Source organism: Gopherus flavomarginatus, chromosome 3 (genome assembly GCF_025201925.1).
Source record: "Gopherus flavomarginatus isolate rGopFla2 chromosome 3, rGopFla2.mat.asm, whole genome shotgun sequence".
NCBI lineage: Eukaryota > Metazoa > Chordata > Testudines > Testudinidae > Gopherus > Gopherus flavomarginatus.
The window spans coordinates 181,161,728-181,182,219 of record NC_066619.1 but is presented as its reverse complement, the minus strand read 5'-3'; the positions used below and the strand labels follow the sequence as shown (position 1 = coordinate 181,182,219).

The 20,492-nt window shown below is 38.3% G+C and overlaps 1 protein-coding gene across 4 annotated transcripts in view; it reads right to left on the bottom strand.

Moving 5' to 3' along the window:
* Window positions 1-20,492, bottom strand: part of LOC127047710 (bifunctional heparan sulfate N-deacetylase/N-sulfotransferase 3) — a 105,985-nt gene that overhangs the window by 59,351 nt on the left and 26,142 nt on the right. For all 4 annotated transcript variants that reach the window (XM_050946278.1, XM_050946279.1, XM_050946280.1 and 1 more), the window contains exons 2-3: window positions 7,793-7,880; window positions 2,891-3,045 (exon numbers count right to left, since the gene is read on the bottom strand). In XM_050946278.1, coding sequence (XP_050802235.1) covers window positions 2,891-3,045; window positions 7,793-7,880 — 243 coding nt within the window. The remainder of the gene's footprint in view (window positions 1-2,890; window positions 3,046-7,792; window positions 7,881-20,492) is intronic.

The window sequence follows — 20,492 nt, the reverse complement described above, 5'->3', positions numbered from 1 at the left end:
GTTTGGTTAGTTTTAATCTTGGCTATCAAATCCTTGTCATCTTTGACTGTTAGTGATAGAGCTAGTCAGCGTCACAAGGACACTTGAAAGTCTACTTGTGGCTCATTTTGTGAAAGAATGGGATATTCTCTGTTACAAATACAAGTTTAAGGAGCTACTTATTTGTCACTCTTGAGTTTTGAGAACCTTTAATACAGTTTTCAGATACTACTGTGTGATGTAATACAGTCTTTTGTTCATAGGTAGCAGCAATGCTTAGTTGTAAAACCACATGGCAATATGCATCCCAGATTCTACATATAGTTATTGAATTAAATTCTAAAATATGCTACCTGGTTCTTCCAAAGTATTAATTGTCTTCTTTTTGTGAAATCATAAATTATAAATCCAGTTACACATTTTCAGATGTCAAGATGAACATTTTTAAAGGGGAAAAAGAAGATTTTATTGAAAAGTATGGTCAAATGAAATGAACGAAGAAAACTGAAAACGTATTTTTGTTCTGAGTCATGCAGCCTGGGGGGGGGGGATGTGCGCGCTCATGAGTGTGTATAAATATACTGGTAAATTATGTCTCAAATACAAAGCTATAAGATAAAATATGACTATTTCATACCTTTTGGAAGTATTTAGTTTAATATGACCTGAAACTTAGTTATCTCCAAAGAAATTAGAACAATGCTGTATTGCTGGAGTAATTCTTTGTGTGTTAGTTACTCTTTGCATTAAAAGTTTATCATGAATTAATGAGTTTTCCAACTGGTGTTGCCAATGGTCCCGGACTGGCTGGGAATCGATCTCCCGGTGGCTGAAATGAATCTGGGAGATTTTAATAGGCCACTAAAAGTCCAGTCGGTGGCACAGCAGAGCTCCCTACCCGTCCTGACTCCATGTGGCTCCTGGAAGAACTGGCATATCCCTATGGATCCTAGGCACAGGTACAGCCAGGGGGTCTCTGCGCATTGCCCCACCTTGAGTGCCAACTCCACAGCTCACATTGTCTGGGAAGCGCAGCCAATGGGAGCTGCAGGGGCGGTGCCTGCTGGCAGGGGCAATGCACAGAGCCCTCTGGCTGCCCCTGAGCCTAGGAGCCAGACATGCCGTCTGCTTCTCAGAGCCACCTTAGGTAAGTGCTGCCCAGCACCCTGAACTCCTTGCCCCAACTCCAAGGCCACTCCCACACTCCACATCCCTCAGCCCCACTCTGAGCCCCCTCCTGCACCCAAACTCCCTCCCAGAGCCCACACCACACACTCGCTCCTGCACTAGGCTCAGCTGGGAGCCTCCTCCCGTACTCCAACCCCCTCGTCCCCACCCGCCAGCCCAAAGCCTGCACCTCAACCCCCTGCCCCAGACCGGTGAAAGTGAGTGAGGGTGGGGGAGAGAGACAGCTATGGAGGAAGTAGGGATGGAGTGTGTGGGGGTGGGGCCTCAGAGAAGGGGCAGGGCAGGGGACGGGGCAAGGGTGTTTGGGTTTGTGCGATTAGACAGTTGGCAACCCTTTTTCCAACCAAAATAATACATTTAAATGCTCAAATTTTCCTTTTGAAGGAGTAAAGATAAATAGTGCCCAAACTTTTAATAGTATAATGGACCCAATTCTCCTGTCACATTACCAGGGCAATTCCACTGATTTCAAATGGAGTTACTCCTCGTTTACAATAGTATAACTGAAAGAAAAATTAGGCTCAATAGTTCTTGAAAACCAAGGGAATGTGTAGCCCTTTGCAACACCTATTCAACATGTATACTGTCATTCCTGAGCCTTGGGCCTATTTTTAGGCCACCAAGAAACAGCCTCTCGGGGGCTGCTAGCTAATCTCATCTGACTCTCCTTACATCCTCCAGCACTGGGAACCAAATTATAACTAGCTCCTGTATGAATGTGCTAGGGGAGAAACACTCCATACGCTTTCTCTCCCACACAGGGGAAAGCTGCCCAAGGTTAGCCCACAGTGAATTCTTAAATAGTGAAAATGAATATTTTAAACAAGGAAATGTATTATACACCAGAGTACTATAGTTCAAAATTAGCAGCATTCACATCTGAAAACAAGTAGTACAGTATAATGTACAAGTGTGAGACCTCTGTTGTTTTTTTTTGTTACATAAAATTGAATGGCAGAATCAAACCTAATACATTTTTCTTTCTCTAATTTTCTTATACCTGTATGTCTCATTTTATTTTTTTTTAGGTTCTTATTGAAATTTTTTTTCAGTACCTAGTTGTAAATATATAATTACTTAGCAAAGTCAATGATTTTCAGAACAGCTATTTTTATACATAAATTCGTCAAATGGGTAATTGTAATATATGTTAATAAACTTGAGAGATTTTACTAGATTTCAAAGTAGAGAAAAAGCTTTGAAAGTTCTGAAGCACAGACCCGGACTATATTTCATTATGCAAACATTGCAGTTCAGTACTAGAGTTAGCTGAAAATTTTCCACCAGAACATTTTTTCATTGGAAAGTGCCACTTCTCCAAATTTGAAACTTTCTGAGGGAATGTGCTGATGTTGACAAAATTCTGTTTAGAAAATTGAATCAAAATGAAGCATTTCAACCTTAATGGAATGGAATGTTTTGATTTTTCATGTCAAAAGAACTTTTTGTTTCAGAATTTATTTTATATTATAGCATAAATTATAATGTAAAATAAAAAAGTCAAAATAGGAAAAAAGTTTTCAATTTTATCAAAATTGAAGTTTTCAGTTGACTCAAAATGAAATTTTTTTTAATTTTTATTTCATGGAAAATTTCAGGGTTTTTTGATTGAAAAATTCTGATTCAGAATAAAAATAAAATTTGAAATTGCAGCATTTCCTGAAAAACCAATTCTGATTCTCATACCGCTCTATTAAGTATACCATGCAAAGATGTTACTTACTAAGGCAAATTTTTTGTTGAGAATCATCTGCTCCACCAGTGATGATTCATTATGGAAGAGATGAGGCTGCATGTGACTCCACATATGGGGAAACCACCAGAACTCATCCACAGACCCCAACAACAGGTCATCACCTTCATCCTCCTCTTCAGTTCCTGCAAATATATTCCCCAAAAACAAACACTCCAGGTTTGTTATGTTGTTAAAATCATTAGGAAAAACAAGAGGAACATTAGCAATGTAATGTTTGACACCAAAATATTTCATAGACATTTGATATTACAGTGATCTTGAATAAGGAATTTAAAAGCTCTTGAATACACAACCCCTTCTCTTCCCACATAATTAGTGGAAAAACACATCTTCCTCTCTATGAGACTGAACAACCTTCAAAATGCATGATTCAACACTGTCTCATTTATGTTCTGCACAAGTAACATTAAAAGCTAATACAAAAAGCCGCTAAAAACAGACCTATAAAAAGATGGGGTATTGAAGAGGATAAATGACAGTGTTAACAAGTCTTATTCAGACAAAACTCTCATTGCAATCAGTCCTGCGTTCCCTTTTTCATTATATATGCTTTTCCGAAGTATTCTCCTACAAGCCTCTTCAAATGATCCTATGCCACTCTATTCCTTTTTCTTCCCTTCTATTTCTTACCTTGTTCATGATGTCATGACATGTCAAATTCCTGCTTATCCAGTTGCATATTGCTTCTTCCCATAAACCATACACATTTAAAAATCCTGTTTTAGCTTTTCTAAGCATCATGTTGCCATTATCATTTCACAACAAATGTAATTACTCATTTTATTTACTTATTCCTTTACTTCACTAATCTGATCTCTCCCAAACAAACAAAAACAAACCAAACATTCAGCTACTCTACTTTCTGCACCAATCACATTGTACTATCTATCTCTAATTCCCCTTCTTCTTTTCCTCTTTCTTCCAGTGAACCATGTATGACTTATTCCTTTGCTTTTTCCATGATTTTATCTCTATCTCCAGCTGGGGAAATTGAGTTAGAGACTCATGTTAGAAAGGAAAAATGGGGGCAGTCAGATGTAATGATGCAGAAACCTGTCTGGGATCTTTAAACAGGCTTTCTGATTTTAACAATATGGTCATTTCAGGGATGCTCCAATGTTGAGCCAGTTCCATAGTAATTATTTACTATTTTACAAATATGGCTCAGCTTGTACCATATACCTGCATGTGCTATCCCTGAAGTTCTGGAAGGGATTGTGCAGCCTCAGAAAGGGAAAGTATCTGCTCCCCTCTGTGGAGTGGAGCGAGTGGGTGGGGGCCATATCTTCTCAGATTCCCCCTCCTGCCTCCTTCCCCTTGGGGTGGCTAATGCCTCAGGGAATGCTAGAAGGGACCAATGCATTCAAGAAAGAATGAAGACAAGTCTTCTCATCCCACCCCTCTGCCATGTAATCACCACAAGAGTCAGACAATCTAACCCTGTATGCTCTACTTTAGCTTTGAATCAATCATTTTGTATTTCTCAGTTTCATTCCTACATATCACGTCACTTCCTTGATTTCATATTAATGTCCTTCAACTCTGACATTATCTTATGTTGTCTTTTGTCTCTCTCTGTCCCTGATGTGGTCCTATTTTGCATGCATGATTGTTTTTTTCTTCTGGCTGCATATAACATCTGCTTCCCTGTGTAACACATTGCCTTTCTGCCTACTTAATGCCTTATCCCTTCTTCTTTTTATTTCTACAGCTGTTATATTATGCTTGCATAAAAGTTTTGTTTGTTTGTTGATTCAAACTTCTGTATTCGTTAGTTATATGAAGGGCGAAAATCTGTGGTCTTTACTCAAACAAAACTCTCATTGAAGTCAGTGGGAAATTTTGCATAATTAAGGACCTCAGATTTGGTTGTAAGATATTACTGCTTTTTCCACACAGAACTACCTGTGCCATGATGACAAATAAACAGAAGATACTGTAAGTTATAATGCAATATCACCTGGCATTCAAGATGGAAGAGGCCATATTATTCCTCTTCCTCCCTCATTGCAAGTTTGTGCCAGACAGTATAGTCTAAGAGTTTCGTCCAATCAAGTTTTAAATATTTCAGGAGGCTTCCAGCACTTTCCTGGAACATTACATAGTCAAATCTGGCAAATTTGAGAGTTCCACCAAAAGCAAAGAGTTCCAGTCGTTAACATTTACATTTTTCTTTATTTCTTCTACTAAAGAAGGATTAAAAACAAACTGAGATTTTCAGAGATGAGTCCCTAAAGTTAGGCATGTAGGCCCTATGATTTTCACAAGTGCTGAACACCCAGCAACTGCTGCTGACTCTGTTTGCTGAGTACTCAATAGTTTTGAAAATCAGGCCACTTGTTTGGGTGTTTAAATATGGGTTTAGGTGACTAAATATAGAAACTAATTTTCAATAATTTTAGCCATAGAAATTATTCTCAAATTTACTTGATCAGAGCATGGTTTCAGAAAGGAAGGATCCAAACAGCAGTAATTTAATAACATAAACATTGTAAGAGATTACGTTTTTCTTTGTTTTTCCCCGTATGTCTTTTTGAAAGACAAAAACACTGGAATTTTATTAACTGTGTTACATACACGACAAAAACAGTAAAATATATCCTAAGAAACAGAAAAGATTAATAGCTGAAACCTGAAGCTCTACACGTTATCTCACACTGAATCTACTCCAAGACCAATATTTTACATAATGGTCAAGAAAACAGTCACCATTTACTTTCTTAATAATGATGTAAATCCTCCTGGGAAACATTTTTGAAATGGGATGTGTGTTTTGTGCTGGCCATTTTGGATTTTGAAAATCGAGTGATTGCGAATATATACCAATTTACTACTTGTTTTACAAACAGTTTGCCTTTTACACGCTCTAGGGCATATCAGCTAATCACAGGAAGAAATTTGATCTGCTAGAATCTAGAAATAATTATAAAATATGAATATGGTGAATAAAGTGGCTGCTATTAAAAGTCAGAGATTACCACTGTTTTTCCTTATATCTACAATAGGAAATATACATGACAACTCTGTGTTAATAGCTCTCAGATGTTTACTTTGTAAATGGTACTTTTTAATGGCTTCTTCTCTACACTGCCTTTGATAACATGCTCTGATTGTGGAAAGATGTCAAAGGGACTGTATGGGAATGGGATTTGCTCTTGCAAATCCCTTTACAAGACTGGGACCTTAGGACTTGATTAGGAGAGGTACTGAACTCCTTTGAGTCAGCTAGCATTGAAGACACTTGACTTCTCATTCAAGGTGCTCAATACTTCTACTTCTTATTCTGGAGTAGCCACCAACATGAGCATTCACAGATTCATATCTTCTAAGGCCAGAAGGGTCGACTCTGACCATCTAGTATGACCTCCTGAACAACACATACCTTAGAACTTCTCCCAAAATAATTCCTGTTTGAACCACATCATGTCTTATTGAAAAACTTCCAAACTTGATTTAAAATTTGCATGATGGATAAACCCCACAACTCTTGTAAGTTGCTCCAATGGTTAATTAACCTGGCTGCTAAAAATGAATGCTTTACTTTCAGTCTGAATTTGTCTAGCTTCAACTTCCAGGCATTGGATTCTTGTTATACATTTCTCTGATAAACTGGGGAATCCATTATCAAATATTTGTTCCCTATGTAGATATTTCAAAACTGTGATTAAATCAGCCTAACCTCTTTAAGCTAAACAGAATGAGCTCCTTGAGAGTTTATCACTGTAAGGCATGTTTTCCAATCCTTTAACAATTCTTATGGCTCTTCTCTGAATCCTCTCTAATTTACCAACATCCATCTTAAATTGTGGACATCAGAAACTGGACACTGTTTACCAGCAGCAGACACACCAATGTTAAATACAGGGGTAAAATAACCTTTATGCTCCTTATTCCCCTGTTTATACATCCAAGGATTGCATTAGGACTTTTGGCCACAGCATCACACTGGGAGTTCATGTTCAGCTGATCATCCACCACAACCTCCAAATCTTTTTCAGATGACTGCTTTCCAGAATAGAATCCCTCATGCTGTAAGTATGTCTTACATTCTTTGTTCCTAGATGTATAACTTTACATTTGGCCACATTAAAATGCATATTGTTTGCTTGCATCCAGATTACTGTGCAATCAAGACCATTCTGTGTCAGTGACCTGTGGTATTCATTACTTACCAGTCCCACAATTTTCTTGTCATCTGCAAACTTTATTATTGATGAATAGTGCATAGAGTCCTTACTTTGTCAAACCAGTTTAAATGTAAAGCCATGTTTTGAAGATATTCTTTACTTGGTTGTGAATGGAAATTACCATTTTTAATAGAAGATTTGAGTATTTAGGTATAATTTTTTGAATGTATGCACTAGATCTGACCTATATGCATTCTGGAATTTCCTACATGTAAATTGAAGTTAAGGGTCTTTTTAGCTTTCACTCATAATACATGCTTAAGAGGTTTTAAAAAGTATCACTATATGTCTAATCTACCAAGATACTGTGTAAATATATGCAGAATAATTTATATAGGTGGATCTAGTTGGTTTAATACAATATAGCAAAACTGGAAAAAAGTATTTATATACCTCAGACACTATTCTCATGGAATAAGGGTTGGTCAATGTAAACCATCCTTCAGGAACACAGTTTGACCCAGTAAGTCACACAGTTATGTTATATGATCTGAGGCAACCTGTTCTATTTGTTATACTCTTGTGAAGGAAGCTTTCCTCTCTACTAAGAACCTAAGTGCAGTTCCCTATCACCCAATTTCATTTAATACCAAAGCTGCATAATCAATGTAATTTCTACTTCCCCTATACTACAAAGATACTTCCAATCAAAATGAAAGTGATTTTAGATTTTCATTCTTACCTGTGTGGTAAAATTTCCCTGAAAATCCCAGATTGAAAGTAAAATTTGTAATCTGAGCTCTCAAAAGATTTTGCGTATCAAGCAGGGCCTGAAATAAATATACATAAAAAAAATTCATCAGGCACATGATCTTTCTCCCCCCACCGCCCCCGTATAAAGACCATGACAAAAATATAATTTCTTTACCTCTTAAAAACCAAAGACCAAATTTAAATCTGAAGTGCACTGCATGCATCTTTATGGAGATCAGTAGTGTGTAATTTATAACCAGAATCCTCGTCCTAATAGTAATACCTATCTCTTATACAGTGCTTTTCATCTGTAGCTCTCAAAGCACTTTACAAAAGAAATCATCATTAATTCCATTTTAGAGATGAGGAAACTGAGGCACGAGGGCGGGAAGAGATTTGTTGATCTTCATTCAGCAGGCCAGTACAAGAGCCCAGAATGGAACCCAGGTCTCCTGAGTTCCAGTCCAGTGCCCTATTCCCAAGGAAACATCGACTCCCTTAAGTGCTGATTAGAGTAAATACACAGAACATTTTGCTGTAGCTTAGAAATTATTGGCAAAAAAAGTCTAAGAAGAGAAAAAGTGAGATGAACATTGAAGCCTATTCTGCATCAAATAACTGGAATCTAGTCCACAATGTCTGATTCACTTATTTCTCAGACAGTTAGCATACTGGCTGTTATCATAAATGTACTTGCACAAAATTAGTACAAACAAAAGCTATCATGCTGAAAGAAATGGGTTCTTATTATTCCATCAGAGACACCTTCACTCTTCAAATTTCTAGACTAACTTCATGTGTTGTGATTCCAAGAGTTACAAATTATTTCAGGAGACATCTCCCAAGCAGTGATACTCTAAAAGGGAAACAATTGTATAGTAACTCCTTGTTAATTTCAGTTTTAATAAGAAAAGTATATTAAGGTGCATATATTTTAAATCACACAAGAAAATAATTAAAATTATTGGGGGAGATTTTCAAGGGGACAGAGGTAGTCAGGCACCCAACTTTCCTTGAAATTCAATACCCTGACTCTCATTTTTGCCTTTGAAAATCGCTGCCAATAATTTTAATTACCATTCTCCTTTGTAATTTTAAATATACATGCCTTTCTTAATATCCTTTTCTAGTTATTAATTTCTTAAGTGCAAAATAATAAAGTTATTTAAAAGTAGACTACTCAAGACATCAGAATGTGAGCATTAAAGGGTTTGGTAAGGATCTCCTTGTTTATAAAGTAAAGAGAAGTGAGCATTGTTTATAAATACACACACAAAATATAGCAGAAGAAAATAATATTAAAAAACCCCACAACAACAACAGTGGAAACCCAGGGCCATAAGAAGCCCTTTATCTTCAGTGCAACTGTGCTTGCTTAAACAAGGGATGAATTTGACCAAAAGAACATTTTTTCAAAAGTTCTGATGATCAGTGAATAGAGTCAGGCATATCCTGAATTTGCTCCTCAGTTGTTGAGACTAATGCGTATGTTACTAATTGCTAATTATGAGACTAATTGCTTGTTACACAGCTAAGGGCACAGAGATTTTGCTGCAGGACAGACACAAAACTGAAACCACTGAGAAACATCACTTTTTATTCCACGCTGTCCAGCTTGACCTAGAGCTGAAAGGGTATCGTATTGTTTTCCCACTGCCCGGCATCCCCTTCTTTGTCACAATGGAACTAGCAACACTGCCATCAAAGAACTGCTGGAAGCTTTTAATAAACAAAATGAGTAAGGTAAAGATCACTCTTTCTTTACTGGAAGGGAAAACTGGAACAGTGTCCTCTGAATAAAGGACTAAAAAAGAGAATGAGAGTTGTGGAACAAAAATTAAACATAGTTGAGAGCAGGTTGAGAGTTTTCAGGCAGAACACAAAAAGAACAATTTCTTCAGAGCCTGTGCAGCATGAACTCTAGTGCAGGCTGAAAAGAGGTTAAAGATAATTAATGAGCAATAAAGGCAAAGGATATTAAAGTGTGGGGATTCCTACCCTGGTTGAAAGTAGAGACTCCATAGGGTTTGTTATTAAAATAATCTCTGAGCTGGTGAGGTTAGACCCAATGAAGGAACTGATCTTTGCAAACATATGTTACTGGATATGCAGATGGAAAGACACAGGGGGCAAGCAAACTGTTAGTACCCTTATTATGATAATAACGGATATCTTTGAAAGAGATAGGTTGCTGAGTTCAGCCTGACAGAAAAAATTTACATACATGGCCATAAGCTCCTATTATTTCTGGATTACATCCAGCTGCCCAGACCAGAAGAAAAGGTCTTACATAAACTTTAAAAGCCTTCCAGAAAATGTGATATTGAGATGCTTGAATACCAATGGAATAGGCACATCAGAAATAAGAGAGAGAGATGATAGGATAACTGCATTCTTTTTGCAGCATAAGGGGAAGAAAAATTTAGAGTAAAACTCACATTCAGTGAGATAAGGATTCTGCCCCAGAAAGCTGGGTTAAAGTGAAGCCTGAATTCCAAATGAACATCTCAGAATGTTAATGTAACTTTTATTCTTACTAAGATGACTTCAATTTCAAATGTTCTTTCCTTAGCTCACCTACAACATAAACATTTTCTGTGGACAATAGTCACTGGCAAGGTTACATTCAACTTCTTTAGGTTATGTTCATTACTATGGGTCTGTTTCTGAATTGTAAGATTATGATATTGTAGCTAAAGGCTTTATCTTGCATCCTACTGAGCAACTGTCTAGCTACCTTCCTATCATTTACAATGTAGTGTCTAAATGACAGAAGAAGGAAAAAATGAAAAAAGAAATTGTGGAAATGCTAGAGAAATATAGCTTTGTAGAAATTCCTCATTGCACATTTCTTACATTACAGTTGTTACATTATTGATATGACCATTTAAACTATTTGAAAATGGGGAGAGTGGGAGAGATACACACACTCTATGTCATCTCTGTGATAACCTGATTCTGGTTTTTTTATTTATATTGAAGGGAGAAGAGAATCAGTTTTACTTATCACCTTCATGCATCAATGACGGCCACAGTCCTTTTAGCTGAATTTCATGTAGGCCAGAAATCATGACAAGATGTGCTTTGCTGTTGAACCTACATGATTGTTTCCTGTCATAAATAATATGTCCTAATCTCCAAAAGTAATGGAGTTTGTTTTTTAGAGAGTAAACTTTGAAAGCTTTTTTGTAGTCACATAGAATCATAGAAATGGAGACCTGGAAAGGACCTGAATTGGTCAATTGATTCAGCCCCTGAAGCTGTGGCAGAACCAAGTATACCTAGCCCATCCCTGACAGGTATTTGTCTAACCTATTCTTAAAAACCTCCAGCGATGGGGATTCCACAACTGCCCTTGGAAGTCTTTTTCAGAACTTAATTACTCTAATAATTAAAAAGTTTTCCCTAATATTTATTCTAAATTTCTCTTGCTGCTAACTTCTTGTCCCAATTGCAGAGGACATGATGAACAATTGATCATGGTCCTATTAGTAACAGTCCTATTTATAGATTTAAAGACTGTTATTAGGATTGTCCACTCTTTCAAATTTTCTTTTCTAAAGATTAAACAAACCCATTTTTTTTAACCTTTTCTCATAGGTCAGGTTTACTAAACCTTGTATTATTTTTGTTACTCTCCTCTGGACTCTCTAATTTATCCACATCTTTCCTAATGTGTGGTGCTCAGAACTGGACACAGTATTCCAGCAGAAGCCTCACCAGTGCTGAATAAAGCAGGACAACCATCTCCCATGTGTTACATACGATACTCCTGTTAATACAACTCAGTATGATATTAACCTTTTTCTCAGCTATATCATATTGTTGGCTCACATTCAGTTTTTGATCCACTCTAAACCCCAGATCCTTTTCAGCAGTGTTTCTACCTAGCCAGTTAATCCTTATTTTGTAGTTGTCCATTTGATTTTTCTTTCCCAAGTGTTGTACTTTGCCACTTGTCTTTATTGAATTTCATATTGTTGATTTCAGACAAACTCTCCAATTTCTGAAGGTTATTTTAAATTCTAATCCCGTCCTACAAAGTGCTAGCAACTCCTCCCAGCCTGGGATCGGCCACAAATTTTATAAGCATACTCTCCACTTCATTAGCCAAGTCATTAATGAAAATAATAGGAGTCATGCTTCTAAAATCATTAGAATCAATAGGAGTCATGCTGCTAAAATTCTGCATAGCTCTCTGAAGATTTACCAGCTAATGCCCACAGTACCTCTGCGTATCTGCACTCTACTTGTGCTATCTCCAAAACAGGTGAGTGCAGCTCTTCTGTGAACTATGTTCTAGACAGACAAGCTGATCTAACATTTCGTTGTCATGCCTATGATTATTTTCTGGGTGACTTGACATTTTACTCATCGTTAAGGTTCTAAAAACAAAATGCTAATTTTTAAAAAAAGATATAGCCGCAGATGGCAGGGACTATTACTGTGTGTATCTGAGAGAGAGAGAGAGAGAGAGAGAATGTGAGGGGTGGAGGATGTTAGAGTCTGAAGTTTAATTTGTAAATGCTGTTTCATGTACTCAAGGTTATCTGGTGAGGGGTTTGTATATTATGATTGCTTTTATGAGCAGTGCTCTGGCTATCTGCATTAGCTGAGTTACACAAATACAATATTCAGTACTAGTGTATTTTATAATCTGTTCATTAAAGTCTCTGTATATTTACAAATAATTATTATTTAGTCTATTGCTAGCATTGCATTTGTTATGCATTATCAGAAACAGTTGGCTGTCCTACTATTATGCACATGGTTAAAATATAAATAATTTTATTTCTTTGCCACTTCTTCTAGCTAGGACCTTAAGCTGTGGACATTGCTTCCACCTGAGCTCAAGAATCTTTTAGAGTTCATCCTCTAATGCAAGACTCTCTTCCTTGCTGCACTACCTGCTCAAAGCTAAACAGATAAGAACCGGAGGGAGGAGCTGAATAACATTATATATGTAAACTGTTTTATTACCTCTGAGCATGCACTTGTCAGCTGCAGCAAATTTGGCAAATCACATTTTTGATGGAGCCTGGACAGTACCCCCTTTAATAGTTTAACATTCTGTTATTTGTACCTTTTCATATATGCGTTATGATATTCTTTAATATACTTCCATAGATTTTGCTTATGACCAGAGTTGTTTCCCTCATGATAAATTATGTATTTATGGAACTTCATTACAATTCAATGTATATTCTTTCTGGATTTCCAAAATTTGACACCCATTACCATAAGCACATAGTGTATACAATAAAAGGACTAATTGCTTTGGGTATACTGGGTACATTTTAAAAAAACATTTTGAATAGTCTTCAGACAAAAGGAGCAGAATACAGTTCCTTAAGACATAGTAGTTTCAGGAAACAATTAGTTCCAAATCCTGCTTTCAAATAAAAGCAAGCATGGATGTTGATAAGTCTGCAAAGTCACTTTTCATATATAATAGTTTAAAAGAACTGTATGCTAGCAGAATGCTTAATTACAATTGGCCAGGTAATGCAGTGGCTAAACTTAAAACAGAAATGCCATGCACAAGCTCCTCAGGGAAAGGAATTGAGTATCTAATGCCAGCCATTCAAGAACTGCTGCTGTTCTCAGCCAGTGATCTTCTTTTTGGAACTGTAGCAAGTGTGCTTTTTAAATCTCTTAATGGCCATGCTCCGGGGCCCAATCCTGAAGTTGCAGCATATACAAAACTCCACTTGATTGGGGTTGTTGTATAACCTGGGCCCATTGATCAGGTCCGTGAATCTGAGGACTTTAAAGCATTTCCTAAGCATCAAGAGCCTGATCCAGGGCCCACTGAAATCAGAGAGAGTCTTTTCATTCATTTCAATAACACAGCGAGGTTAATGCTATAATCTTCATTAAGGTCTGATTTTGTGTGCCTTAGTTTTTCAGTGTCCAACTTGAGAAAGGCCTTGCAAATTTTGAGAAGAATTCACTAAATTTCAGGGTTACGTTTTTTAAGATGCTTGTAGTAGAAAAGTTAAAATGATATACATGGATATAAAAATTTGATCTGAAGACTGGAAGTACTCCTCTAATTTTCCAGCAAAATACACTGACATCCTCAGTTATATCTTCAAAATACACTGGCATCCTCATTTATATCAAATGCAGTGAATGATTTTGATGATGAAGTGATTGCACACTATAGGGATATTGTGCGCTTTCATCTCAGTGAATCATCTGCACAAACAAAAACCATAAGAAATATTTCTGACTTTAACCTCTTGCACCACTTCTTTCTTCTTGGGGGCTTAAGGGGAAAGCTAGAGGGAGTAAGCTAATTATGGAAAGGTAGGTAGAAGGTTTTAAGTACCTGGCACCAATTATATTTAATAAACTCATGCAATTAGCAGTGCTGTTTTCAGGATTCTATGTGGAATTCTTCATTATTAGTTCTAGATTAAACTGTGGCTTGATAGAAGGGATGAGTATTACTAGCCCATCTTAAATGTTTTCATCATTCTGCTGTTAATAGAAAGAAAACCCCTCCATTTCTTTTAATCAAAGGTCAAAAACTCAGGCCAATTAAAATAGCAGAACTAATAAACACCCTGCTGGAGCATATCATGCTTTCTCCCTGGGGTTTGATCATGCAGGATTTTAAGTTCAATAGAGGGTACACTGATTCAATCTTATTTTTGTCTAAACCTTCAACTGCTTATAAAATAACAGGGAGGCATAGGTGAACTCCCAAAGCAGAATAAAACTACGTAAAACCAAGTAACTTCTCATCTTTAACTTGATTTAAAAAGCTATTGTACATCCATTAATTTTAGTTCTTGTGAAAGGTGATGAACTGAGAGCTCAAAACTGAAAATGTATTAGCCATGGAACAAGAACATCTCAGGCAGCTGCACTGCAAGTTCCCCTAACCCCTGAGCTGCCTCAGTCATGAGTCGTGTCTTGCAGTAAGATAGTAGTTCAGATTCTATATGAGTTCAGTCCTTGGTCACTTTGCTGTGACTCTTTGATCTTGCCTGTGTTGATTATATCCTATATAAGTAGGGCTGGCTCCAGCATTTTTGCCGCCCCAAGCGGAAAAAACAAAAAAAGGTGTCTGGAGCCGGCCTTGTGTATAAGCAGCAGATAAACTGTAAGTGTGTTTTCTAGGACATGCTGAACAGACCACAATGTTCATTAGGAACCAGATTGAAACAAATAATTCAGTCTTCATTGGTCATTGAACGACCAATTATAACAAGTTTTGGTCCTTACTAATCCAGACTCAAAGAGACACGTAGGTGTGAAGGATCTATATCCCACTGATTCCCTCATGAGACATCTGATGTTCTAAACGTCTCTCATATATTGTTCACCAAGGTACATACTAATTGCAAAAATAAAAAATTAAAGTCAGTGCTATTAAATCCACTGTAACATATGCGCTGTATTGCCACCCAGTTCAGAAACACCACAGAAATGCTACCAAAGTTCCTAATATTACTCAGTCTCAAACAGAATGTTTACTTTCTATTTAATGCATCTCAAAATACAACCTCCAGTTTTACCTTGCACCAGAGCCAGCTGCAGAGGAATTATTCAAAATTTTCAGGATTTGGGGACAAATGCTACTTTCTGCCCACCACAGGCATGGAAGGCACTTGATGTAATGGAGTTGCTATGGGATCCATTTCTTTGAGAGCAGTCTGTGAAGTTGATACGCCACACCGGCAGTGCATTGTTAAGCTGTGCTGTGCTGCATAGGGCCTATTTCCTTAAAAGTGCAGAACTGTGTGTGTATGTGCATGTGTGTGTTGAGTTTTTTGAAGGGCTAGAGGATTCACTACTTTTTGGATCCCCAGGCCTAAACGCCTGGAACAGGGCCCCAGGTTCTATTAACTGCTGGGCTGTGGCAGTTGTGCAGCAATGTGATAGGTTCATGGGTGGATTTCTTTGGACAAGGGGATCTATTAGGAGGTCAGCAAAGTCTAAGGTTTTAAAAAATGTAATAAAAATGTTTCAGGACTCACATTTTCTACCATGGTCTGTGCAAAAGAGCACATCCATTAAGTGCACACAGTTCTGGATGCACCTTTTTGAACAGACTTTGGTCTGAAATCTGTGCCTAATGATCATTCTTTTTCTTGATGGCTCTTTCCTGCCTGAAACCAGATACATTGAAACTCAACTGTCCCCATAACCATAAAAGCTAGTGCTTCCAACTGCACAGAATTTAAAATAAATCATTTCTTACAGATTCTGTTTGTTTGCATCTTTACACAAGATAAGGCCACAAACAATCAGAATTTGTTAATGGATACTACTTGCTCACCTATTTTCCAGGGCATAAAATATTTCAGGCATTTGAATTGTCAATTTTTTTCCATAGTTCAGAGATACCATTGAAAAACAACTACAGTAAAAAGCTATTACATGCTCTGAGAGAAATTCAAGACTATATTCTAAGGTATAACAAGTTTCAATTTAGACAGCTTAAAAAGAATAGTAGTCACTAAACATTGTGGCTATACTAAACATTGGTCACGGTCAAGGAAAACCAGTTTTGGGTCGTTCTTTTTTATTTTCCCCAGTGAGACAAAGGCTAATAGACAAGCACAATATTCCAGCATTAATGCTTGGCTTTATGTATTAGGGAGTTCAGTGTACAAACAAAAGAAAACACGGTCCCTTGTGTTTAGATAAAATCTCAGTGGAAAAATCTTGAACCTGGTTCACACAAGTATAAGGGGCATACTTATCACCGTATAATTGAATAAACTGGTCAAGCCAAGGGCTAGCTGCCCCAGGGTAGCGTTGGCCCAGTGCACAGAGGGATGGAGATGGTATGACCCACTCATACTCCATGAGTATAAATGTACTCCTCATCTTGACCCCTAATAAACTCTATACAACTCATAATCCTGTCTTATGGCTTGAATTATTGAATCCAGAAAAGAAGAGATGAGCATTGTGCTCTTTATCTTGGAGAACTGGGAACACCATTGAGGGAAGTTCTTTCCCCCTCCCTCTTAATTGCCAAGGAGAATCTTTGGTCAATGGCCAGATGGGCCCATAGACTTTAAGGCCAAAAGGGACCATCATAATCACCCAATCTGACCTCCTGCACATCACAGGCCACAGAACCTCACCCACCTACCCACCACCATCTTTTCTCCCTGACTGCTCTATGTCAGAACTGACAGCTGGGAGTCTTTGTTTATGACAGTCAGCTGGAATGAAAAGGGCTCCACTCATCACAGGTGCATCTTCTTGTGGAGAGGCAAGGCATAGTGGCTGATTCCCTGTATGGTTCCCCCTGTATGATCACTGTCACTACAGTGATCTCTCTTCTGGCAACTTGGCTCTCCTGGCCAGGTCACGCTTTACCTTCCAGGGTAACAGAGAGTCCAACCAAGCTATAGTCGAATGACCTTACAGCAGGTTTTCTGTCGGTCTTTAGGCTCTGTGGTCCTTAAACCCTTTACTTCAGGGGGTTTCACCGCACCTTCCTCAGTGGCTGGTAGGGGAACCTAGGTCCTCCCTCTACTCTGGATTCCAGCCCAGAGACCCTGGAGATGGCAGCCAAAGTCCAATGCCTCAGACACCTTGGTCTCTCCCTTGGCTGCTTCCTACCTCTTCTATACCCCTGATAATGATTGCAGACTCCCTTCCTGCAGCTTCTTTCTGCCACACTCTTCCTGACTTCATAATCATCGTCAACCCCTCCCCAGTTTGGCTTCATCATCAATTAAGCCTAGTTTTCTCTCTTGCAGGGGTTGCCTGGTATGTTAATTACCCTTTTAGGCCCACATTAAGCTTGTGTGGGAGTAAACACAAGGGTGTAACAAGTGAATAGGTGTTCTCCCTTTTTCAGCTGCTCCAAATTCCTTTTACTGAGCATCTACAGCTAGCTCAGCACAGGCCTCATAGATAGAGATATATGAACAATGGTATATGGAATTCAGGAAGAGAGAGAGAGAATAAAAAGAGCAGATATGACACCTTTATGACATGATCTAACAGCAACCATGGTCAAAAAGAATCCTAGGCCCTGATCCTCAGCTAGTCAAAATTCATATAGCTCCACTGCTTTCTATGGATTTACATGAGCGAGGGATCTGGTCACTAGCTTGCAAGGAAGTTACTGTATTACCAAAGGTAGAACAAGAAGTTTGTGGGTTTGGGAAGGGTGCTAAGAAGAGAGAAAAAAGTAAGTGTAAATGTGTTAAAATATCAACAGTATCAATCTTTTAGTTTAAACAACTAGTGATCATTCATTTCTGAAGGACTTAAACATCTAAGACCAAACATATATAGACCAATTTCCAAACCTGCACATGTAAGTTTATGGACTGAATTTTATGTTTGTGGGCTCAAATTAACATACATGCACCTAAATGGGCAGACTAACCTACAGGATAATACATTTCACTCTAAGGAACTTCTACCAGACATGCAGCCTAAATTTTTGTTTTCCTGTTACACCTCAGTATACCACACTAAATAATTCCTTTCCATTCTTGGTGTTTACAACCTATAGACATTTGTAGACTTATATTCTGCCTAAGGGCTTTTCTACATGGTGTTTTAGCAATGTAGGGATGAATGTACAGTACATTTACAGTACAGTACAGTACTTTAGCTTGCCATAGACTGACTGACTGTGTGGACCTTGCTACCACACACTACAAGTTCCAGATGTAACACATTTCACTATGGAATTTTTAATGCGCAGTAGCAAGGACCACACAGCCAGTTAATTTGTGGCAGGATAGAGCACTATAAATTTACACCCCAGCTTGCTGTGCACGAAGGGTATATCTATACTGCAGCTGGGAAGTCTGATTACCAGCAAGGGCAGACAGATTTGTGCTAACTCAGCTCAAGCTAACATGCTAAAAACAACAACATATATTTCTTACTATATGTTCCATTCTATGCATCTGATGAAGTGGGCTGCAGCCCACAAAAGCTTATGCTCAAATATTTTTGTTAATCTCTAAGGTGCCACAAGGACTCCTGTTCTTTTAACGTGGATATTGTTGCATGAGTGGCAGTTCAGGTTAGTTACATAAACTCAGACTCAGGAGGTCAGGTGGGCTTGGACTCTGGTAGCAGTTATGATTCATTGTCATGCAGCAACATCCAACCCATCCCAAACCCAATGGGACCTGACTACAAGTATCAGATTTGGGTCAAGTTGGATCTGAAAAAAACCCAGCCCTCTGGGGGTCATGTCATGTCACCTCTGCCTGCCTGCCGGGTCAGCACAGTGGTGGCTGCATGCCCTGCTCCTGCCAGCCGCTGCTACCTCATTGCACTCTGTGGGTGCTGTGGAGTAAACGTGCTGATAAATTCCTATCTATAACTGATGTTTTAGGGCAGGAGTCGGCAACCTTTCAGAAACGGTGTGCCGAGTCTTCATTTATTCACTTTAATTTAAGGTTTCATGTGCCAATAATACATTTTAACCTTTTTAGAAGGTCTCTTTCTATAAGTCTATAATATATAACTAAACTATTGTTGTATATAAAGTAAATAAGGTTTCAGAATGTTTAAGAAGCTTCATTTAAAATTAAATTAAAATGCAGAGCCCCCTGGACCGGTGGCCAGAACCCGGGCAGTGTGAGTGCTGCTGAAAATCAGCTCGTGTGCTGCCTTCGGCACCTGTGCCATAGGTTGCCTACCCCTGTTTTAAGGTTACCATATATCAGGTTCCCAAGAAGAGGACACTATGGGGGGGGGGGCAGAAAGGGAACTGGAGAGGGTATTTGGAGGGGTGCCAGAGGGTGTGTTGTTTACTGGGAAGGAGTATTTGTGGGGCACTGGAGAGGGGTGTGTATACTGAGAGCGGTACTAAAGACCCATTAGTACAAATGATGACTGTTGATGTCCTCAAAATTCAGGCGACTAGCATCATCATTATGCAAGGGATATTCCCTGGGGACCAAATCTATCTGGCATACATACCCTTTGCGCTGATGGAACAGCGCAAAGGGGCCTTCTCAGACCCAAATATTTGGCCTTCAGCCATTTTCACCAGATAGACCCTTAAAGAGCTCAGTTTCTGCTCCTCACTACCTATAAATATTTTAATAAATCAATCTTGTATTTGCTTAATAGTAACTTAATGGAAGTGAATGAGTCATAACACTGATTAGAACCACACAGGGGTCGGGGGGGGGGGTAAGTGTCACTCATACAACTCCTCCAGTCCACCTCTACTGCATTATTTTAGATTTTACCTATTTAGTCTTTTCATTTTCACATTTTTTTAATAAGGTTCCTAACTTGCAAATATAGATTTAAAACCCACAACTGCAATGCATATAGATTAGGCCGTGGAATAAATGGTACATAGATCAAGTTATGGTGTAGAGTCAAGGATGAAAATTTTCAAAATTAGGTGCCCAAAATTCGTCTCTTACATGTATATTGATCCTAAAGCAGCAGCCTGGTTTTTAGAGGAGCTGAACAGGTGAAACTCCCATTGACTACAACAGGAGCTGCTCGTATTCAGCATCTCTAACATTCAGGCCACTTCCTTTGGTGCCTAAAAATGGATTTAGGTGCACACCTTTACACAAGAAAGTGAAAGGATGCACCAAATCAGAGGAATTTAAGGGCATATGTGGTTATTTAATTCTTTCTTTAGCACTGTTGCCCCCTTTTTGGGGTGGAGGGGAGGGAAGGAGTTGAGGCTTATTTTTACTGTAGAAAATATCAAA